The sequence below is a fragment of the Leuresthes tenuis genome, unplaced genomic scaffold, assembly GCF_036924035.1.
Source record: "Leuresthes tenuis unplaced genomic scaffold, fLeuTen1.0.hap1 SCAF_17, whole genome shotgun sequence".
NCBI lineage: Eukaryota > Metazoa > Chordata > Actinopteri > Atheriniformes > Atherinopsidae > Leuresthes > Leuresthes tenuis.
Window position 1 is genome coordinate 5069772 of NW_027325371.1, and position 24563 is coordinate 5094334.

Sequence of the window (24563 nt, forward strand, 5' to 3'; positions counted from 1 at the left end):
AAATAGCCGTTCAAATAGTTACATTTGCCTTAAAAACATCAGTTGAGTAGTAAAAGGAAGTGACTTTCTTCCTAAACTTTAACTGAAACAAATGAAATCATGTCTGCATGTTTATGTGCGCGTTTCACCTCTTTGCGGCCTGAGGTTTGCGACGGGGGTGGGGGGGGTCACAGAGGCAGCACTCAATTACCATGTGAATGAAGAGGGTGTGTGTGCTGGGGTGGGGGTCACACCATCATTAAGATGCTGTGTCCCCCCTGTGAGAGCTACATGCAGGAAGACAAAGAGGGAGCAGACGCTCTGTAGCTGGATGTGAGCTTCTATGACCTCAGCATCAGTCCTGCCTGTCTGAGTGGAGGGGGAGGGGAGGCCCTGTCAGGAGCAGCCAATCAGATCCAAATGGCTGCAACAACATATGAGAGTAAAATCAAGAACAGTGGCAGACTCAAAGATAAAAGATCGAGCTTTCTCTTTAACAGCTCTGACCATAGTTGCAATTTTGAGCTCCAGTTTGTCTCATTCTTAGTGGTAATTATTACTTGGGATATTTAATCATAAAGACTATATCCATAAAGACCATATCTATATCTCTGAATGCAATATTTACATTATTTTGGCCTCTTTGGGGCAGTGAAACGATCTTCAAACAAGCAGTGAAAGTGTTGGCAAACAGATTTTCCTGTGTTGAGCAGACACGTAAACACATTAATTGGATGTCCACCTCCTTGTAATCTCTATAATCAGACATCTGTAGATGTAGAGTCTGTAGGCAAAGATTTTTTTGTACTGGAAGCTTTCATTTGGAGTGGCCTTCGGTTGCATGCACATCAGCAGTGGTGTGGAAAGCAAAAAGACACAATGGCCAAAATATACTCTTTAATTCAGTCATCTTACTAACCTAGAAAATGAAGAAGCTTGTCTTAGAGGAGAGAAATGTGACTTCCAACATGTTTACCATTGTAAATGGGTCAATTTTATCCTGAACCATGTTATCCTAAAGGTAACAGTCGCCAGTACCCAGATGCGTGATAACCAGTGTTTATTGTCATATCTGCCTCCATGTGTCTCGATACGGACTTTTCTATCCAGCGTAACCAAGTAATTTTGTTGTTTAAAAGAAAAATATACAGATAAGTGTAACAATAATGGAATCTCCTGGCTGGAAGTCCCTTGAATTACTCCTCTACCACTTTTCTGACTTCCTGTTTGGGGCATTTCAAAATCCTCTCTGAAAGATGCAGATCAGTGGCCTCCCTCTTGGAAAAGTTCCAAAGTTAAAGCCAGTGCATTAAACTGTGACTCTCAGGGGATCCTGATTAAACATCAGTCTGATTAGCTGTTCCATGTTGTAACAAACTAGCCATTTTGACAACTGTCTTTGGTAAGAAAATGCAGATAGAAGTGTCTTTGTGCATGTGGTAACTGTTAATGAAAATTTAAAAAATATCACCTGGAAGTTTCATAAAATGGAGGCTTGTATGGAACTAGAGAAACAAACTGAGACTAGAGAATCATACTGGAAGAAAAATGTGAAAAAAGCCTTTCTGCACTGATATGAGCAGAAAGCATCAGACATTAAAAAGGGGGGAGGGGCTGCGAGAGGCAGAGAGAAAGGGGAAGAGGCAGCCACTCAGTGGCAGCAGGCTTGTGAGAGCAGCAACCAGAGGAGGAGGAGGATAAATCAGAGCGAGAGAAACTGTGTGGCTGCAGTCAGGAGGGACACAAACACAGAGGAGGAGATCCACAGAGAAGAGAAGGTAAGAAGGCAGCTGCTGCTCATTTTTGTCCACGGTCGTCTGTTTTCAGTGTGATTGAGGGATGAGCTGGAGGACCGAGGATGTGTTTTCCCTTTCTTCCTCCGTCTGCCAGCTGACGGCGCGCCGTGTTTGGGAGAGCAGAGTGCTGTATTACTGCAGAGTGATGCAGAGAGATGGAGAAGACTGAGAGGGAGGGAGGGATGGAGGGTAGCATCATGATCTACAGACATGAGGAGGTAGGAATGGAGAGATTGTGAGGAAGATGACTGGAAACAGGAAGAGAAATCTGCCTCTGCAATGTTTTGCAGATTTGTTGATGTTTGCAGGAGGATTCGGAGGAGGAGGGGGGGCAGGCACCCCTTGAATTACTATGTGCAGGAGTGTGTCAGCTGTCAGCATCAGTAGTTTCCCTCCATGTTGGAGATGATATAAGTTTGTCTGGCCACACCCTCCGCGAGATGAGATTACGTGACGGGAGGCTTTTGTGGTTGCATGGGAGTGAGGAAATGTGTGTGAAAGGCATGTTGGATGCTGGCCAAACACGCTTAGTGCTGCCTCCCATTACTGTCAGGGCAGTGGATTAACTGTATGTGAGCAGTGTTGATTCTTGAGGCGGCGATGAGATCAGCCAAGATGCTTAATCACGAAGATGCTGTCACACACTGACCGATTTGTGTGTCACGCCTCTGTTTTTTTTTCTTCTCTTCTTTACAGCCGTTGTTTGGTGGCTGATTAAATATTGAATATTAAATATTCACCACATTATCGCAACATATTGCTCAGGATGCGAGTGTGTTGTCATCTGGAAAAGTGAAACGGTGAACCCTCCAAAAGGCTTCCTCCTCACAACAGCTTGACTGAGCATTTGTTGTTTTACTGTCTCAATGCGGTGGCATTTTCACAGCATAGTAGACAATACACTCCCATTAAGAGCTGTTGGATTCAAGAGGGTGTGTGTTACGAGCATAGCAAACACACACAGTAGCCTCTCCAGATGGCACATTTTGTGTTGTAACATCAAGAACATTCACTAAGAAGAGATGTCATATTCTAGCAGCAGATAAACAACAATAAGCATGACAAGCATGTTGACTTTATGCCCCAACAAAAAAAACCCCGATAGTTTCAGTGCTGTACTGCTGTGAATAATACCCAAAATACTGAATGTAAACCCTTTTTGCTGCTCACTTTAGATCAGGGATGTCTGAAGTCGGTTCTTGAGGGCTGCTGTCCTGCAGGTTTTAGATGTTTCCCTTCTTCAAGACACCTGATTCAGATGAAAAGGATCTCTTCAAAAGATTGAGTTCTGCACAAACCTGTTAATGATGAATTTACCTGCTTCAGGTGTGCTGAAGCAGCGAAACATCTAAAACCTGCAGGACAGCGAGGACCGAATGTGGACATCCCTGCTTCAGATGCTTCACTCACTGTACCTTGAAAGTTGGAAATCTTCTCCTGTTGGATTTTTCTTTGCTCCTAACAACAAATCTAATAATTGGTTTTATGGCTTACAAATAAATGAGCTAATAACTCTTTCTGTTTGTTTTATAACCTGTCAATGACATTTGACGACTTACTGACTTTCTCTTTGCCTGTTGGATGTTAGAAAATCTGATTTTCCCATCTGTCACTGAATGCAATACAGAACAGGTAACAACCATAACAAAAACAAACACTGGTGAAATATTGTCCATATAAGCAACAGTTTGTAATGTTAGCAACTAAAAACTTAAAGATAACCCAGTGGCTGGTGGCCTCTATGTTCTGATTTGACGATTTGAACAACTTGGGCCAGCTGTCAATTAGCAGATGAAGGAAATGTAAGTATTTTAGAATAAAGGGCTGGTCCCTGTATGCTCTCCCATAATACTGATGTGCTTCAAGGCACTGGGGGAGAGTGTGACGTTCGGTGGGTCACACCACGTCTTTAAATGATCCACTTTGAATAAATGTGTAAATTAATGTAAGAAAACAGAGTTGCTGTACTGCCTCTGTTATTTTTTACAAAAACATGTCACAGATATTTCATTAACACCAGTCAGCTTGTGAAAAATGACCATGATATGTCTCCTTTAAGGGCTTCAGTTTGAAAAGAACATTAAATAAAAGTAGAGGCATAAATTATTTATCATGTTGGCATGAAAATATGAAACCTGAAACACGAAACTAACCCTAATCAGGTTGTTTTTCAAAGGTTTATGATAAAACAAACACTCTGCTGGTAACATAATTCCCGTTTGGGTCTGAATGGCTTCTGTGTCTTGGTAGAAACCAGTTTATTAGGTTCTGAACCGAATATTGACTTTTTAAAGTCTTATCCTGTATTTTGAGCATCGAACCCAAATTATTTTCTTGTGACAGCATAGTAGAAAAGCAATGAATCATGAGTGGGAGGGGAAGTAAAAAGGTGAAAGGACAGTGGAAACCGTGGAGATTGTAGCAGCCCTACAAGCGACTTCAAAAAACTTCTCTATTGTTAGTTTAAAACCCCTTTCAGCGGCTGCTCTGTTCAGTTCTGGATGAGGAACCTGAAGCTCCTGGTTATCTGCTCTGAGGCCAACTTCTGTCCCTCTCAACCTGCCAACGTCACACCTCCAGGGCTCGAGGCTGACAGCAGAGGCGCTAAAGGCTTCTGGAAGAGCTTGAAACAGAAAATATGTTGCCCTGTGAGTCCAAACTGTGGTTCTCTTTGTGAATAAGTGCCTCACAGCAAGATAAATATCACATAGATTTATATTGAGTTATTATTTAGTACAGCTGCATTGCTTAAAACTGCAGTAAAAATGGGTGATCTGTCTGCACTTTAGTAAAATGAGTCCAGAGGAATGATGATGGATGATGAAGGCTGTTATCTGATCAGCTGACTTCAGAGCTCCATCATGTCAGTGTGATCTGCGGCTAAGCTCTTAACTAGATTTGAGGCGATAACGTCATTTTTGCTGGGACAAAATGCAAAAAGCATCATGTCTGAGTCTATTTCTGGATCAGTGACGTCTGTTGATTTGATATTTAGAGCCGTGCTGATGTGAGATAGCAGGAATCTGGAGCTTTCTAAAGGCCTCTTCAGCAAAAGAAACCTGGACTGACTCCATCTCTGAAAACTGCAGGTTTATAGAGAGATGTGAAGTCAGAGGTGAGAAAATGTACCTCTGTGTTGATGTTGTACATCAGTAAACACGTCCGTATGCATTTTATTTCAAAGGTAAACAGCAGCAGTGCTTTACTTGTTTTTGCAGGACGTTCTGTTGGAGCTGGTTTAGTGTAGTTTCTCAGTGGGATTAATGTTTAACCTTGATAAAAAATGTTTTGTCTCACTTGGCTTGGAGAGCTTTTGTAGCATGTCGTACCCCTAAATTAAACCAAACTGAAACTCATCTCACAGCACGTGTGGTCTGACTTCTTATTCCAGATTAACTCTCACACTGAATTTGAGATCAAACTCAAACCTTCAACTGAGCTGTTTGTGCTAATATAGATGCCAGGTTTATGGCAGAAGATTGTGTGGAGTGGAATGAACGTGTGTAGATGCCTGCTGATCTAAAATGCATCTTTTGAAATGCTGTTCGTTTGGAGATATGAAGTGTCTTACTGATCTGAGTGAGAACCTGGGACTGTGCTGATAATTTAAAATTAACCATTAAAAGAGCTGAAAAACAGTTTGGCGTAGCCAGGAGGATGTTCAGGAGGCTTCAATCAAAGATGAAAGTGTCTATAAGACTAAAACTGGTGTTCTGACAGTGGTCTGTTTGCACGGTCAAGCTGCTTATAGAACCAAATCATAATTTCCACATAGATGCATTTCCCCACTTGCAACATATCGCAGTATAACGCAGTGATTACTCTCATTTCTGGTGCATTTTTGTGCTGTGTTGCAGATCTGTAATAAAGTCAGTCCCAAACAAACAAACGCTGGCAGCCTCAGCCAAAACTTTAGCTCATTAACATGCTGAACTTTTTCAGCTCTTTATTTGTCCTTTTTATGTTTCTAAAGTTTTCTATTGAGCTTTTTTGATAATTTTATTGCAAACTGCTAATATAAATGTTGTCATTATTCTCCTTGTTGTAGATTTTGCTGTCATTCCTTGCTTGTCTCCATTAATTGCTTTATAAAGCACATTACTGCATTTTGCTTGATTTAGTGCTGTATAAATAAAGATGGATAGATTGACAGACACAGTCCCTGTACAGTCTAATCTGTAGCGTTTTAACAACTCACTGTTCTTGATTTTCAATCGTTTTCTTCTGTGCTTTAGGAACTCATAAGCCTCTGAAGGGCTCCTGCGTACTCCCATGAGAGTTTAAAATAACAAATATCTTATCTTTGCTAGTGTTAACCCGATTCTTTCATTGGAAGCCCAAGAATAAGCTGAAGAAATCTTAAGTTAAAGTATCTATTAGTGGTCACAGATGAAGAATGGCAGCGCTGGGCTCGGAGTGACAGAGCTCTCACAGGAAATCCGTCAGCTCGATATCCAGAAACATTTCATATTTATGTTCACCTTTATCTCAGAGGTTCTACTTACACGCGACTGAGTATAATTGGCCAGTTATTAGGGAGATGAGCAGGCCAACCACCATCTTCGTCATGTTCTTTGGATGTGATAAACAACGTGTGTGTGTTTTTTTTTTTTAGGCGTGTATCTAATGTACCAGAACTATCTGACCCAATAGAGAAGCTTTATCTGACCCACTTATTTAGTCCCGTTATGTCTTATCTTAAAGTCTTGGACCATTCAAGGACATGCATTACTTAGTATGAGCAGAGTGAACAAGTATAAGATAGGAACATGCTTTATTTGGAAAAGGAGGATATTCAGAATATGAATACATAATGTCTAAGAACAAAGCCAATTATAACACTAGGATCTCTTTAATTTTCTATGAATATGGGCCCTGGGCTCCCTGCCTTTCCAATTGAATTCCATTTAGGTCCCAAAAGTAACGATGGAAGTGTTTTTTGGCCCTTTAATGTAACAGCTGATTCTGCAGTAGTTATAGGTATTAATCAGTACCAGCTCCGGCAGTGGTGTGACCTTCTTTTTGGGTGGACACGTTATTCTTTTGTTTAGCATGCTGCAGTCGTGGCCACAAGAGCCTCGTGTGGAGGATCTGACAGTTCCAGGACAACTAACGAATCTTAGCGGCCATTTTACCAGTCTGCATGGCGGCCACTGTGTGGCTGTGTTTCACAGTGGAATCATAAGTAAATAAAATATATTCCTAAAAGTCATTGACTTGTTGGAGAGGAGAATGCCATCCTTTTCTGCTGCAGATGCTGGGTGGTCCTGGCCTGGGAGCGATTATCTGAATAACCACACTGTTGGGAATGCTTGTGGCTGTTGCATATAAATGTACAAACGCTGTATATTGGATTAAAATCCTCCATACAAAAGGTATCATAGATGCTTACCAAAACCTTGTTACTTAATCTTTTTCTCCAATTAACTGTCGTACTGCTTTAATCCATCCACCTCTTACCTCTGTCCTAAATGCCCCACGGGTGCCATTGGGCTGTGCCCCCATAAGGCCCCTGGAATGACCTCACCACGTAGAAACCAGTGACGCAGGACTGATACTGAACAGCTGCAGAGGGAATTGTAATAATTACAGCTCACTTCTGACTGCTATAAGGAGTACAGTTTCAAAACAAATTAGTTCCCAATCGAATCATTCAGAAGCATCAGTTGGCTGCAGTTTTCAGCTAATTAATTTCAAAGAAGGAAGGAAGAACCTTTTGATTTGGTTAAGATTGTGAAATACAGTATTGGTCCTGTATTTCTGAGAACTATTTATTGCCTGATAATAAATTAAACTATTAATCTAAAATAAACGTATTGGTGCTGGAAATTATGATTAACACAGAGCTGCTTCTCTTCCTGTTCCTGAAATATTGTCCGTGCTAATTTTTCATGAGCTCATTTCTGTCTTGATTGAGATGAATGACGGTGTGACTGAACCAATAAAGCTCACAGATACATTGAAGTTCCACAGGAGGAGTTGGAAAACCACAATATTGCAAAAAAAAAAGCTAAATCAGTGCTCAATACCTGTAGTTTGATGATTGTATACAGGGTTTGTTCTCTCTCTGTGTATTTGACAAACTAAATACTAAGATTTGGTATTTTTGTCTTCAAGTTACTTTACTGTAACAGCCGAAAAAAGATGAGAAGAAGCAGTTTGCTTTGTCCTCATTGAGGAACTCCTCACTTGGTTAACTGCACATTGATGATGACGTTTTTAGGTTAGGAACCCTAAGAATACAACTTGTACACAGAACAACTTCAGAACTAACAGCCAAATGTCAGGTGTACGTTAGATAAAAATGTCAAACTAAACCTACTTAATTAGTGCATTGAGATGAATGCCTAAGTAAACCGACTATCTTTACATGATTTGTCTTAAATTTGAATGATTTCATGAGTAAACTTTCCCCTTTCTCACACTCAGCTGTCAACTATGAGAGACGATCTAACTTCTGTCCTTTTACACTTTAAATGGCTGGAAATGGTGATGTGTAAGGCAGCTGCTACTTTATTTGAGGCCTACCAAAGTAGCTCCTATGTAGGAATTATGTCAGTGTTTCCTGGTGATGATGTCAAGTCAATGAAGAGAAGTCTGATCTCAGAGGAAAACATGCAGGGGTTGTGCTGTGTGCTGGAGAGAATAACTCTTTGGTGCAGACTTCATAACTCTGCAGACCAGTTTCATGCTGGGAAAACCCTACAGGATCTCTTTAACTTGATTAGCTTTTTCTACATTCTTTGCATGTTTATAATTGATCTCATTTTATTTTTTCATTTGTATGCCTCTTCATAAGCTCGTGGGTTTTGCTTACCTGATCCACTGCTTACACTAAAATTGGTTCACATACCATGCTAACGGCACACCAGCCCCAGGGCACTGTAACCTCTGTGCTCCTTTGTCCTCATGATGGAAGGAATGGTAACTCAACGTTTCTTTTGGAAGCTTGTCTGTTGCGTCTTTTCTTGAGTCCTTTTCGCAGCAGCCAGGGTTTGATTGGCTGGTCACCCCTCTTCCCCTTTTATTCCTCCCCTGTTTCTATCAATAGAAGACCACAAATATTTTCGAATAGCTTCTCAATACATGAAGTTAACAGTCTGTTTGTGGTAGTAATACTACAAACTAAAAGAACTGTCAGTGAATATACAAACCCTCCAAAGCAAATGTGTATTAAAAACTAATACACAAACACACTAATGCTACTAAGGCAAGGTGATGAGCCAGTACTGCTGATGATATCCATAGAGATCAAGTCCCCCTCCACTTTTTTCTTGTTCTTGTTGCAGATCAATTGCTGAACACAAAAAAAGGCATGTGCAGCTGATTATTTGGGTATAACAAGAGTGAAGAATGGGCTTAAACTCCATATTTTACGTTTTTATATTCCGTATTTCCTGACATCAGAGAAGCTCGCAGGCCAACGTCGTATAACTGCATTATCTTTGTTGTACTGTTTTGACATTGCTGCACTTCTTCACATCACATGAGGGTTTTTGATATTGACTCGGGTTTCCAGTAAGGTAATATGGTGAATATTGAGTTTAGTGACAGAGTTATTGATCTGTAGAGGCTACAATAATACAGAGGTTTGTGCTTTTCTCACAGATGTGTCGGTATGAATATACAGATACTGCTCAGAGCTCTTTGGACACTTTGAGCACATTATTTAGCCACTTGTTAGTGTTCCATTCAGTTTCCCATGTCTGCTTTGCCATATCTTTAATATGGTTATAGACAAGTCCTCACTTTGTTCCCTTTTCTTTAATCAAATAACACTTTATATATAGCTTAAATATCTGGAGAAGGGACACCTTTAGAGGAGGCCTACTTTCTACACCTCCTTTCTGTCCTATCAGCAGTTCTGACACAAGGATTGTTTAATGTAGATTTGTATCTGCTGCTCTCACACAACCAACACAGAGCTCAGAGGGCTTGGTGAGAGTCGGTGTGATTAATAGTAGCAGCAGTGACTGTTTATCTGTAAGTACACTTAGACATCCACACCTACATATTCACAGATGAGATGGAAGGGAAAGTGCAGCTTGGATTTATTGCATCGAGGCTATAAGGAGATGATGTATGGTTGTAATTACCAAACATGGGTTTCTATATATATATACAAACCATTTCCCTTCTGTTTTTCTCAGTTTCCATCTTTATCCTCTCTGACAATAAGATCTCGAACCGCCTGTATGAGATGGTGACAAAAGGCTAATTATACTTTCTCTCCTCTTCACCCCTCACAGATTTCCCCTCCTCACCTCACTGACCCATGAAAGAAGCCATGCCGGTTCTCACAGCAGGAGCAGGCAAGACAAGCTGGCACAGATGCTCAAAACATACTGTCCATACAGCTCGAAGCTAGCTGTGCTCCATCTGTTCTTGTTGATGTACATGATGTGTTCCTGTCCTCTATAGGGCTGCATGAAACACTGGCCCTGCTGACCTCTCAGCTACGGCCCGATGCCAACCACAAAGAGGATATGGTCTTCCTCAAAGATGTCTTCAGCGAGAGAAGTTTGGGGTACCTCATGAAGGTGAGAAATTCATACGCATGTCGCAAAGACGTCAATCTCTTTCCTTTCTGTTGCATCTCAGACATGCATAAAGGATTGTGGGGATATTGAGAATGCTGAGGATACATAGAAGCATCCTTTAAATTTCAGAGTGAAGGACTAGGTCCTTTGAGGAATCCTTTATATTGGAGATGGCGAGCTTGATTTGATGATGTGGAATCCTAGAAACAACAGCTGTTAAGGAACCTTTCCTCATTTTGAGAAACACCCAATGTGTGTATGATGAAGATATGCTTTCAGTGTATAGAGTTAAAAAAAAAACACTCATTGTGTGAATGTTTTAATGTAAACTGCTTTGCATGGTCAACAAGACAGAAACTCAACTTTTGGATGGACTGCTTGTATCGATATTCTTGTTCCTCAGAGGATGGAGCTTTCTGACTCTAGTGATTTTCTGTGTAGTAAAACCATAATTATCAGAGCAAATATGCATATGTAGAATGTATCAGATTTTGCACACTGCACTATTGACATTTGCTTTTTTTTTTAATATAAACTGTCCACTGCAGATACATGAGAAGCTGAGACAGTACGAGCGACAGAGCCCGACACCTGTCCTCCACAGCGCCTCTTCTCTGGCCGAGGATGTAAGTTCAACACATGCACACGAATGCACCCTAAATTACTTTTCCACTTAGACCCATCAGTCAGTTACCATGAGTTGGCTCTAACAGAGAAGTAATAGAAGAATCAAAAAGGAATTTTAATGTTCTCAAAGTGCTGAATCATCCTGAAACTCATCTAATGAAACGCCACATCCTGCTGCTCTCACCGGTTATCAGCGGGAGGAAACTGCTGACCTAAGCTGCGTGCTACTTATCTTATCCTGTGTGCATGTCTGTGTATCGCTCCGAAGTTATTCCACAGAAAGCTGCAGTGTTCATCACTGGTGTGCACATGCATACGAAGGCTCAGGCTTCACGAGCTTTGTGATTTGCAGGTGGCGGAGGAGCTGCAGAGTGGACCAATGAGCACCGAGGAGAAGGAGCTGCTGCACCTGCTGATGTCGCCACATCTCAAGGTAAACCCACTGTCTGCTGCTTAAACTTTTCTTTGTTTTTTCTTTTTCTTTCTTTGTGCTTCTTTTGCTGAGTTTCAGCACTGTAATTTTTTTTTCTTTCAGGCTGTTCTCTCGGTGCATGACACCGTGGCTCAGAAGAACTTCGACCCTGTGCTGCCACCGCTACCGGACGACTTTGAAGATGAGCTGGAGGAAGAGTCTGTGAAGATTGTCAGGCTGGTGAAGAACAAGGAGCCTCTGGTGAGATGTGACGGGGGAAAAGAAACACAAGAACTAGATAAAAGTAGAAGGGATTATAGAAGTGAGAGCTTTGTACTGTTAATGATCCTGCCTATTCTTCTGTTTCCAGGGAGCAACCATTAGACGCGATGAAGCCACCGGTGCAGTGATCGTGGCTCGGATTATGAGAGGAGGTGCAGCTGATCGAAGTGGTAAATTACTGTTCATCTTCTAAAAGCTCTTATTTCTTCCTGCTGTTTGACTAGTGCACCAAAGGAGCATGTGCAGTTTACACTGTCCTGAATTTTTGGCGATGGATATTATTTTGTTTAAAGATTCTAATAGCAGTGCTGCTTTTTTGTGTATTGTAAGCAGGAGGCTACAAACTTTGTAAAGCACTGAAACATGCATAACAGAACAAAAAAATCATTACTTTTTCATCAGTACTCCAACCAATAGAACCCACTGCCAATGACTTAAAACACACACACAGCTCAGTGTTTTTGGAGGTTTTGCGGTTTAATGATAAAGTGCTCATGCACAGCAGCTCAGACATTAGCATCTACCCATTTTAAAACACTTCACTGACTGGGAACTAATCACTTAAAGTCATAAAGAGTATTTATATCTACAATGTGCAAGAACATTCATAAAGCTGTGTTCTGAGTTCCATCATCCAAGCCTTACAAATAAATTTACAGTTATGTGCAAGACAGTATACTCACCCACAGTTCTATGGTTGTACACATCAGAACATATTAAAAAAAATCACCTGGTTCTTTTCAGATTGTGTAAATACGACCTCAGATGACCAGCAGTGTGTGACATTACATTATGTATTTAACAAAAACTAAGTCCACTATTAATGCTTCCAGTAGAATTAAGAGTGTAAGTAGCAGCCAAGTGCTGCAGATCAAATGCACTTGATTAACTGATCATCAGCAGGTGTGAGCACCTGTATAAAGCTATATAAGTTTAGGCAGTTTAACGCAGCATTCAGGTGTCTGTTAACAAGAAGACAAGGAGGAAAGACATCAGCAATGATCTTAGTGAAGCAGCAGGTGCTTCCCATCAGTTTGGGAAGGGTTAGAAAGTAATTTCCAAACAGTTTGGACTCCATCATTCTAAAGTGAAAAAGATTATTCAAATGTGGAAATGTTAATGTTAACTTGGGCTCTTTGTATTTCATTCTTACCTTAAAACAGCCCAATCAACACAGTGGGTGTGAGCAACATCGTAGCCTTCCTTTAAACAATCTGTGGAGAATTGTATATTAAGATAGTTAAAACCTACAAAATCCAACAAATTCTACAGAGAAAATATGTTTCTCCGATGCACACAATTTCCATTTAACCATAATAGAGATAATGTCATCAAACTTGAAGAGTAGAAAAGGCTGAGATGTACTGCAGTTTTGGTCCATGCTCTATGCATTCAAATGATGAGCAACTGCTTGTAGAACAGTGGAATAAAAAAGCCATTTTAGGACCCTTTGTTGTTGGTTACTGGTTTGAGAAAAAGTACAAAGTCGGGATTGACATGTAAAACAAAGTCCCTTACATGGAACTAAGGCAGGCTGCTGCAGTAATACACACTGGCATGAGGGAGGCTGATGCCTCAGGAGACTCCTGATCTTCAGATTAGTCTGTCTGCATTTCTCTTCGTGCAGTAAACAAGAACAAAGGAAATGGTTTCACGAGAAATATGCATATATGTACGAGACTGCAAAGGAAAAGCTGATCTCTGATGGTGAGATCAATGCTAGGTGGGGGGAGATGCTGCAGCAGGAGAAAAATGAGAAGGATGTTGTGGTTGTTGATGAAAAGCAAAGCTCTGCAGAAATGAGAATCCCTCTCGTGATACACACTCAGCAAAACTCCATGCATGGATGTTACCATGGAAATACCAGCCGCATCCACATGCGTGTGTTATTTGACATGAAAGGAACTGTAGAGTGTTCAGATGTCTGATTAATGCACATGTATGACTGAACAATGCCGTCTGCTTCCTCGTCCTGGGGGGAGGCGTATCGATCTAACTTCTCCCAGCCTTTGGTTTCATTACTGTGGCTGCAACTAAACAGATCTTATCTGAGGGTAGAGACTGCCTGAATCTGTGGATCTGACAACAATACTGATGTTAAGATGCAACCGATAAACTCCAAAGACCAAGGAAACTCACTGTGGCCTCATTGTTTCTCTCGTCTTTGTCTTGATGCTTCCTCTCAGGTTTAGTCCACGTAGGAGATGAACTCAGGGAAGTCAACGGAGTCTCTGTTATCCACAAGAGGCCCGATGAGATCAGTCAGATGCTGGTAAGTCCCTCACTCACCTCAAGACTTCACCATTTGTCAGTACAGATACCATTTTTAATTCAGGCTAATTCATTAACAACCAAAAGTAATTGTACTGTAGCCAGTACCATATCAACATGTCATGAATTGGCCTCATTGAATTTAATTGGGATATTTTGAATATAGTCTTGTGCTATCGTCATTAAGGAACCCATACGTTAATTTACAGGTTCGAGAAATTAATTTTCAAGTTATACTAGAAAAGGTTTACATGCTTTATTGTTTAAAAAAAAACAAATTTACATCACTGCAGTCTCCTTTTACGTGAAACACTCAGTTTTTGCTCATTTCTTTTCATGAACCCCCTACGTTGAAAGGCCCATTCTGATCCGTTTGGTTAGCACCTTCATACGACACCTGTGTAGTGAAATTCATCACCAACATGGCCTTCTCAGTCAGACTGACATCCAGGTTCAAACTCTGGTCTTGAAAGTTCACAAAAATTGTTTTATATTATATCAGTGGCAAAAATGGATCTGTCATGGACTGTGGATGACTGGATAAGAGTGACATTAAGTGATGAATCTGCATTAAACAAGGAGATAATGATGAAGCTCCAATGAACAAGCAGATTTCCACAATTATTGATGATGTGGGAGTCACCTCTACAGTGAATGTACAGGTAGAAATGATCATTTTTGACACTTCTCATTCTATCAGTCGATTGGTGATGTTGAGCTCATTTTTCAGGATGATGATGCATCTTGCCACAGAGCAAAGATGGATATCAATGAGTGTTAAAATTTATGATGGCAATTTTAATTAATGGTCCATGACAAGGCTCCACCCTGCAAAGCTGATGTATTAACTGCTCAACCTGATGGAAGAACACTGTTTTTCATTAATGACACCATGACACAAAAGCACAACAAATAACCAACTGTGATATTATTGATTCCATAATTTTTTCTCTACTTTACCTGGAGAAAAAAAACATTAAATATAACAATACATTTTTTAGGTCTGATTTACAAAGTCAGAATGTTCAGCTATCAAAATGTTTCCTGGGATTTCTAGATATTTTATGCCAGGAGTTGTATCTATTTATTGCTTATAAACAGTCAAAATCAATAAATGTAGCAGAAAGTGAAACATTTGAACTGTATGACAAAGACTAACTGTTTTTAGATGCACAGAAACAGACTGAAAGCTTTATAAGCAGACAAGTATGAATAAATATGATGTTGGAGGCTGTAAATTCAGTCCACATCAAAGCTTTCCTACAAGTAACAGCCCAGTCTGGCATGAAAGAAAAATCTTTTTGTGCAGATGGACATGAATTGTGAAATATTTCAGGGGGAGGCTTCTTTCCTGTCTGCACCGTTTTATCCTTTGCAGATGAGGTGGGATTCATAACCCGGGAAGCTAGAAAAGGAGATTTCTAAACTGCAGCACACACTGTGAGAGGGTGTGTGTAATGTAGTGCAGCTGTAACAGGGAAAGAAAATAAAAGTGAAGCTCAAAATGGAATAAGGTCGAAAAAGCATGAGGTTGGATGGCAGATGAAATTAGATCTTCTGGATGAAAGTTGTCTGACTCTTTCACCACAACATCTATTCTGAAATAATAACTTTTTCACTAATTACAACTGCCACAAAACACCTCTGAACATACTGTGTTGAGAAAAGATCTGAATAAAGCTTAAAGATGGACACAAACTTTAAAAAAGTGAAATATTCTTTTCTTGAAAGATGCTGCAGTTGTAATCTTCCCATCTCCTACGTCTTCTTGTCCATTTGTGATCCTAGTCCCAGTCTCAGGGCTCCATCACTCTCAAGATAATCCCAGCCATCAAAGAGGAGGACAAACTGAAAGAGAGCAAGGTAGGAGAAAGCATGACCAGAAAAACCTTCGTGTCCTGTGATGTACATGCAAATTCCAATTAGGACGATTTAAACTTAATTTGACTTTCGGGCAAAAACTGTTGTCCATGTTAATTTTTATTTGATTTTGCTGTCCAGGTATACGTGAGAGCCTTGTTTGACTACATCCCACTGGAAGACAAGGCCACGCCCTGTCAAGAGGCGGGACTTCCCTTCAAACGGGGGGACATCCTGCAGGTCGTGACACAGGACGACCCCACGTGGTGGCAGGCCAAGCGTGTGGGAGACAGCAACCTGCGTGCCGGACTCGTCCCCTCCAAACAGTTCCAGGAGAGGTGAGAACATCCATGAGCTTAAATCGTGTATCGTCACCATTTCAAATCTGATTTTAAAATCAGCACCAGGACCAAAGTTTTGCCCAGATGCCACTGGTTTATCTCATTCAGCTATTTGTAATCTTTTAAATCCACATTCGTGTGTTCCACTTTCAGAGGTCAGCTGTGATTAGATGGAGCATCAAAACAGCATAGAAAAAAACAAATTGAAATACAGCATTGAATAGGCGCATGCTGATACTGTAAGTGTCATAATCCATCAGTAAGATGATGTGAGCTAGCTCGGAGGTCCCTGCCAAACACTATCACCATAGCTGGATTAAAAAATCCCAGTCTGAGCACAGAGATGTGGAGCAGGAAAGTATTTGTATTCAGGATGAAACAATGCAGTTATTTTGGGTGGCTGTTACATTGAATGTTGCTTTAGTGGCATGAGCTCAGATTTCATGAATAACTGAATGGGTTTACTACAAAAAGACGATAAACTGAGTCGGCATGAAGAACTAACGAAAACAAAATAACAAGTTACAAACAAACTTGTCATGCATGTCTGATCCCTGGGACCCTTACTCTTAAAATCTGTCCATTTTTACACTGACTTTTGTGCTTTCATCTTTAATTCCTGACAATCCCTCTCGCTTTCTGCCCACTCTTCTTCCCTTCCTGATGATTCTCACCCTGCCTATATCTTCTTTGGGCTCTTTGTTGTGCTGCACATTTCTCCAGGCGACTGGCCTACAGGATGAAAATGGGCACGCTCCCGAATCCAAAATCCCCTAAAAAACCTGTCTGTAAGTTTCTGCATCTCAGAATTTCACCTCATCCTATTTTTCCATAATTACAGTTTGCAATCCGCAGCACTCACCGCTTCTTTTTCGCCAAAGTACTCAGTCGCTGCCAGTTCAAGACAGTAATATCTCCCCTGGCCAAATGTTGCAATGTTTACATTGACTTTTATAGACCTGCTCTGCCATAATTGGCATTCTTCCACCTCTGTTCTTCGTTCAATTAGAATTCATTGACCATCCTTTGATGCAGGCATGTTTTTAAAGGGATGAGAGAGACTGAGGGAGGAATCACGGATATGAATGAATCTCTTTCATGTTTAGTCCATTTAGCCAGCCAGTGTGCAGCTAGCTCAGCCTAAGCTGCCTCAACAATACACTGCATGTTTCACCTCCTTTCTTAGATACTATAGTGAAACTGTAGACATCCAGGTGAGTGGATAAAGAGAGTTGTGGCTCTTTTGTGGTGCGTAAGCTGCAGGCGATCTGATTAGACTTGAGCCACGAGGAGACGAGAGCTTAGCAGGATGGCAGCTACGCCAAGCAGCAGCAAACCTGCAGGGACTCTCCAGTCTTGGCCTCCCTCCAACCAAATACCAAAGGAGCTTTTAAATGAGGGTCCCTCTCCTCGTCTCTGACGTCAGTTTAGTGACAGTTTCTTATATTTAGAATCCATAAAACGTCATTCTCCAAATGTAACTGTCATGCATACAAAGCCGCCTGTCCTTGACCTTCTTTAATGTTTTACTCTTTGATCTTTTTTACTGCATTCTGTCATCAGCTGAACAAGGATGTGACAAAGGTGGGTACATGCACACAATGAAACATCCACCCACAAAATGCACAGTGAAAATGTTCCTGAGGCCGTACAGTCTGGATGTGTGTATGCGTGAGCGTAGAGCCTGCATGAGTGTCAGTGGGGTGTGCATTTGGGATTTCTACTGCTTGCAGCTTAATTCTTCCCCTCCTGCTGTTAGTGTACCAGACCAGAATAGAGATTTTTTTTTTTTTGTGAGGCTTATGTGTGTGTTGTGCTGTAGCAGGTGATGTGAAGGCAGAGCAGAGCCCCTGGAGACTTGAGCGCAACCAAGCAGAGGTTGTTAAAGATAACAATGGCTCCTGCGTCATCCTCACTTCCTATTGTCTTTTATTTTCCATCCCAATTTTTGCTCTGCTGTGTATTTTCTGAACTCTGCGCATGTTGTCATTTATTAGATTGTCACATTTTAGGTACAGATAAGTAGAAATGCATAATGTTTCTTTGTTCAGGAACTTTTAAAAGGTTCGTCTTTGGGGAGACTCATGCTGTACTGAGTTGGCTCACAGCAGGCAAATGAATTGCAGCCTTGTCTCTTCACGCTTTATCAAGCATTTGTTAGTGGTTCTTGCCTCCAACAGTGTTGCTTTATTATGTCCGGGCTGTCCCTCCACCCTCTTCTCCTGTGTCTGACTGCCCCCTGCCTGTTGGGCCCTGCCTCCCCTCTCTGGCGCCCTCTGCCCACCCGCCTGCCCCTCTCTTTAACTGTTCCAGGTCTCTTACCCAGTGCTTACCCCCTCTCTTCCCTGCTTGCCTTCCTACAGAGGACTGTGACTGTGAGGGCTATTTCAATGGACAGTACATAGGTGAGAGTGTGCACATCTTTCTCCACCACCTTCTCCCTCTCTGCTCTTTGCCTGCTGCTGTCTGGCTGTGCGCTGGGGGGTCAAAATGACTGCTTGTAGGGTTAACCTGTCTGGGGTTGAAGGATGAGAGGAAGGGTGAAGGTTTAAATGGATACAAAATGATTGGATGGCAATCCACAATTTGCAGATGAGCCAAATGTTTAAGTTCTACACTGAAAGTAATATGAGTAAGAAGTATCGTCTCACATGTCTGCAGGTGCCACTAACAGATCTGCCTCTTTAGAGAGAATTATCTGCACACTTCGGAGGCATCGCAGTGTTAAATAACAAATTTGTCAAGATTAGGATAATTTATGCTCTGTTACAACATCTAATGTTAATTTGTGTATGTACTGCAGTAAGTTTGTGGTAGCATCAAAGTCTGTGTGAGTGCTGAGGCCTGTACTATGAAACAGATTAATGATATGTGAGAATTTACTTCAAGCTAAAAGTAGTCCTGGTTAAACTGTGCAGAACAAACATAAAAAGCTTAATTCAAATCAATACTTCAGGACTTTGCAAATGTCTGAGTTTTCTCTTTTTCCTCTGACATGGGATTAAATGTTAAAACAAAAAATGAATTTGCATGATTAAGTTATTTTTAAGCTGTGCAGTGATTTATTTTTTTTTTAAATTAAATTTTATGAGGTCAACAACAAGCTTTTGTGCTTAAATCGTGCTGTTTTAGATGAGCACTCCATGTTAATCTCAACTATTAATCGCACATCAGGAAAAGCAAAAGGATTTAGTTGGTGTTTAACTTTTTAAAGTTGGGAGAGAGGAGATATAACAAGATGTAAAGAGATTAGATTTTTTTGGGAAATTTGCGTGCATTGATCCTACGTCTGGAGCACAACCAGCTCCAGTGACCTGAAGTAATTTAGCTAAGCCACAAATCCTGCTTCACTGTACAGGCCTAAAGTCAGGGAAACGGGCAAAAAAATGTGGTGCACATGCTTCAAATGATATGGCGAGATGTGTCTCATAACACTTGTTATAACGCTGGTTCTCATGGTCAAGAGTTTTTAATTTTTTGTCCTGAATGTACAGACCCACAAGACCCCATTTATTTATAAAATTAACATTCTTAAAAAGGCCAGAGTGGAAACGCACACTTAAATGAATCCTTATTGTTGCAAAGTGCATCAGTGGTCTCAAGCCTTCCACTGACCTCCCCTCCATCACCCCTCTTTAACACACCCTGACCCAACCCCCACCCTGCTCTGCTGCTCAAATGACGCTGAGCACAAGGAGCGATCTAAACCACAGTTGAAAGTTAACAGCACCTCATCTGTCACAAAAATGTCTTATTAAACAGTATTTGTGCTTCCTGTCGACCTGCTTGGAGCTGTAAAAACCCTCCCCCTCCATGCTTCCACCCACCGCCTCCTCCTCGCAGTGTTTGGACCCTCCTAACCTTCCTTCTGTCCTCCCTTGCATCAAACTAACTGTCCTTCCCTGCTGCTGTGGTCAGTGCGTTGCTCCCCTCCCCCCCACACCCCCCCTAAGAGGGCCCTGCTGCGTTGGACGCATTGCACACTCAACCAGGCACGTTTGTTGCTCGTTCACCCTTGTGTGGAGGTGTGAGGCTGGGTTGTGTGATGCTCTAACGCCAGTTATAGTCTCTCCTAAGTGTAAAGCAGTGGCGCCCTCCTGTGGCCAGGTGTTTTCCTGGGAATTTTATTCAGGTACAGTGCCCGGCTCATTCCTGCAGGTACACACCACTGACAGGGGGAATCATGACAGTCCTGGTCATGGGAGACTCTGCAGACCCTGCTTTTGAACGTGGTGTCTCCCAGGACCAGGCTGTCCTGAGGTTCCTGCCTCAGCACTGTAGCCTTGTTGAAAGCAGCATGCCTTGAACAAAATGTTGGAAAGTATTTATCTTGCGTCACTGAAATGTGATTGGAAATGTTTTTTGCTAGAAGAGTATGCATCTTTCTTAGCCTTTAAGTAATGTTTACTGTCGGCTGCATGTGGTCCAATTCTTAGCTGAAGCATGTTATTTAGTTGCATCTAAGTTCTGTTAATATCTCACACTTTTTACAGTTCAGATAAGTGTGAGCGGTTTTATTCATGTGCACTCCTTACAAATGTTGTCTAAATGCATGACAGTTGGTGGGTTTACTCACTGTATTTATGATAGTTGAGCACAAGCTGTGTTTTTGCTGTATGTTACTCCTGACCAGACCTTTGATCTTTTCTGCTCCTTCTTTCTGTGGCCTCGCTGTAGCTGGTTTACGGAGGAGCTTCCGTCTGAGTCGCAAAGACCGGCAGGGATCATCAGGGGAGGGCTCTGATCCCGGAGACCCCGAGTTCCAGACCTATGAGGAGGTGACCCGCTATCAGCAGAGGCCCAATGAAAGGCCCCGCCTGGTGGTTCTGATCGGTAAGACGGAGCCACATTAAAGCACAAGTGCCAACAATGCTTGCATGCAATAGGCTGATGCATGCAACAATGATCCTGTTCTTTCTCTTTGACACCTTCCAAAGGTTCTCTTGGAGCACGAATCAATGAACTCAAACAGCGGGTGATTGCTGAAAACCCACATCGTTATGCAGTTGCTGTTCCACGTGAGTCACTCAACACTTTTCTGCCCATTGCTAATGGATAGACAACCCATATCTGTCAATTTCTCTCTTGTTCAAACAGATACGACCAGGCCAAAGAAACCTCATGAAAAGGATGGTGTGGAGTACCACTTTGTTACCAAACAGCAGTTTGATGCAGATGTTCTGAACAACAAGTATGTCTCTGCTGCCTCGAAGACTTTTTAATTTAGAATGTAAACTTCTTGTTGAAGTAAAGGTTTTATTCTTGTCCCCCCCCACCCCCAGGTTCATAGAGCATGGAGAGTACAAGGAGAACCAATATGGCACCAGTATAGAAGCTATCCGCTCTGTACAGGCCAAGAATAAGATGTGTATAGTTGATGTGCAGCCTGAGGTAAGGGGACCGTTGTACTTCCCCTGAATGTTCAACAAAACATGTCATGATATTAAGCAGTTGACTGTATTTCTTCCTCCCCTCCAGGCCCTGAAGAGGCTGCGCACAGCAGAGTTCAAGCCTTATGTTATATTTGTAAAACCTCGTGTTCCTGAGAGCAGACGTCGCCGCAGTGCAGCCACCTCGCCAGGAGGGGGGGAGCATGGTCGCATTACAGTGAGTCATGGTTTATATTATGGTAGCTGTCCAAAGGCAAATTTTGGATACAGGTCTTTACACGTACGTTAAACCTTTCAAACAAGACAGTCATTTTCTAATCATGTCATGAACTTTAACATAACAGAGGCCTGTAGGTCTGAGACAGATTTTGGATTTCCTTGGGAAGATTAAATCATCTAAGGAAAGTCCTTACAGTCCTTTTTAGCATGTTGAGTGAGTGGTCAGGGAAGAATTGACTGGAAACCTAAGTGAAGGTCATTCCTTGCATGCTGAACATAGCCTGTGACTGATCACCAGAAGGATAGAATCAGTCAACCATGGTGCATACAATCAATTTTATTTTAGATGGACAATGCATTACCACTGACAAGTACTTCAGAAAAATACAACATCCCTTTTGTGATTTTCAACAGGATGAAGACCTCCAAGAAATGCGTCAGTCAGCCATTCAGATTGATCAGCAGTATGGACAGCTGGCGGATCGGGTGCTGATCAAGGAGGACTCTGCCAGTGCTTGTGCAGAACTGCGAGGCATTTTGGAAAGGCTGGAGCGAGAGTCCTTCTGGGTGCCTATCAGCTGGATGAGAACCTAAACATAACTCTACCCTTCAAGAGGAACTTCAGTCAGCTCACCTGAATCCTCCTCTGGTCCTCTTCTAAAGGCCAGCCAAACCTGCAGGGAGGTGATGTTGAAAGAATACCTCCATTTTACAGCAGGCTGGCAAGTCGATTGACCAACTCTTTTCTCCAAAGGAGGACAATGCAACTTGAACTCATAAGAGAAAATGAGAAAAGAATGCGTTGCTACAGTTGAAACTAATTTAAGAGTAGCCACTTTTCTTGAAAGACTTTAAAAAAACAACACCATATTAGGTCAGCTTCTTTCTCCTTTTCTCATAAGTATCAAATTGCAAAGAACTTTCTTGGAAATGGCCTGTAATTTATAGCTAAACACCAGGGTTCAGATGCATAAATAGTGTGTACACAGATTTTGAGACTAAAGTGAAAATTACAAAAACATCAGCTCCATCTCACCATAAAATTTGTAAATTGTGAGGCAGCAATCATGTCACATGACTGGTGCAAGAATACAAAGGTCTGTGGATTAGCTCCCAGTCACGCTAACATATATTCACCCATGAACTTTTCTGCATCTGGATCCTGGTGTTTTTTCTGGAAACTTTTATCATGGGACCTATAATAAGCAAAATATTCCTCACAATGCTGCACTCTCTAGCTGAACGTGTCAGCTTTGGGATCCTACTCAGAGGACTACTTGCACAGCTTTATCTTGACTCCTGTTGGGAGTATCTTTCAGTAGCATGATTTTTTTTTAGTTGTACAGCTTACCTTGATACCGAAGGTTTCCTGTTTATTCCCAGGCATCCTGTACAGAACAGGAGAAATAGTTCAGTGAATGCCATCTGACATCCATGCATTCTTCTCTTTACATAATTAGCAAACGGGAACAGAACCAAAATATCCATATAGAATGTGAAGATCTTATTTTATACCAAACTGTTTTTTTGGAAATGCATGACAACTGATTATTTAATCTTAGATGTAAATATTGTAAATGTTACATCTTGTGTGCCAACGAAAGATGTCGTAGCACTTCAATGCAACCTGTTTACCTTGGAAGCCACATCAGTCGGAGTGTAAAACTAATATTGTGCACATGTATGTTTTATGTGGATGGATGTTGCTGTGTGTGTTGACATAAATCAACTACTTTTGCGTACAGGATGGATTTTGTATTTCCTTGCACATATCTGTATTTTTGGCTGCATAAGAAGACATGTCGGAACTAAAACTAGGACTTTATTCCCATCACTTTGAAATCATCTCACAGCCAGTATAGAAGAGTAGAATGATTGTAGCAACCAGGAGCTTTTCTTTGGCATGTGAGTATTATACTAAGATTTGAAAAATGTGAAATCAAATAGGTTAAACTCTGTTATGACACATGAGACATTCGTTTGGATTGTTTGTGCTGTCTGAACTAACCCAGAATGCTGAATTTGTAACCTGACATGTACAAAGTGCCATAATAAAGCAAGCTGAATCAAAATTTGAGTAGCTCCAATATTAGGATGTATAATGTGTGCATTTACCTCCTCTGTTCTGGGCTCCAGCTCCCCAGAGCACTTCATCTCTTTGCCAGGTGGCCAGCCCTGAGGGGAGATTGTCACAATGACAAGCTGAAAACGACTACAAGCTTTGGAAAGGAATGCAAATGCACTTCAGAGCATCATAAGAGCCTGCAAACATCTATTTTCGATAATATTAAAACTTAGGAACTAGAGATAAAACTGTGCTAATTTAAAGCATGGGTTGTCCATTTCACTCAGACTCAATCATGAACTGTTTTAGCAGACTGAGATTAGCTAAAAAGGTCCAATGTGCAGGGATTTATTGACATCTAGTGGTGAGATAGGACATAAAAACAATATTTCTACATGCATATGCTTAATTTCTGCCAAGTGTTCTAAATGCCACACAGTAGAATTATAAAACAACATTTTGATTTTTGGACCGGTTCATCCTCTGTAATTGAAAAAAGGTTTTGGTAACTACAGTGAGGATACATCATCAACACTGTGAGCAGCGTGTTGCTCCTGAGACTGCGGCTGGCAGAGCCAATTAAATTGGCTAACAATCATTTTAATTAACAAACCTGCTCTGCTGAGAAAATTAAGTTGTGTTCTGTGAAAGCATGTTGAGGCTGGTTAATATGAAAACTACCAACAACTCACACCTGCCAAATGAGAGGATGGCATCTGTGAATAAAAGCAGGGACTGAAGTCCAACAACTGATGTGAATGAACCAAATAAATCTGTTTGG

At 41.4% G+C, this 24563-nt stretch overlaps 1 protein-coding gene across 3 annotated transcripts; it reads left to right on the forward strand.

Annotated features, from left to right (window-relative positions):
- Positions 1-1644: 1644 nt before the first annotated feature.
- On the forward strand, positions 1645-23789 carry mpp3a (MAGUK p55 scaffold protein 3a). Of its 3 annotated transcripts, XM_072369339.1 has the most exons (20): positions 1645-1757; positions 10025-10087; positions 10197-10315; positions 10864-10941; positions 11295-11375; positions 11478-11615; positions 11725-11806; positions 13823-13908; positions 15696-15770; positions 15909-16105; positions 16832-16896; positions 17672-17692; positions 18472-18513; positions 20175-20240; positions 20786-20941; positions 21046-21126; positions 21206-21299; positions 21391-21499; positions 21587-21715; positions 22132-23789. In XM_072369339.1, the coding sequence occupies exons 2-20, from the start codon at positions 10051-10053 to the stop codon at positions 22309-22311; spliced, it is 1836 nt and encodes a 611-aa protein (XP_072225440.1). In that variant the 5' UTR covers positions 1645-1757; positions 10025-10050; the 3' UTR covers positions 22312-23789. The 3 variants fall into 3 exon arrangements, with proteins under 3 accessions (XP_072225440.1, XP_072225441.1, XP_072225442.1); XM_072369340.1 differs by lacking the exon at positions 20175-20240; XM_072369341.1 differs by lacking the exons at positions 18472-18513; positions 20175-20240.
- The last annotated feature ends 774 nt before the right edge of the window (positions 23790-24563 follow it).

Excerpts from the sequence above, each read along its gene's own strand:
- mpp3a (XM_072369339.1), top strand. The coding sequence starts at position 10,051 with ATGAAAGAAGCCATGCCGGTTCTCACAGCAGGAGCAG. Across the intron at positions 10,088-10,196 it reads GGTTCTCACAGCAGGAGCAG|GGCTGCATGAAACACTGGCC; the intron begins GCAAGACAAGCT and ends TGTCCTCTATAG. Across the intron at positions 16,897-17,671 it reads ATCCCCTAAAAAACCTGTCT|CTGAACAAGGATGTGACAAA; the intron begins GTAAGTTTCTGC and ends TTCTGTCATCAG.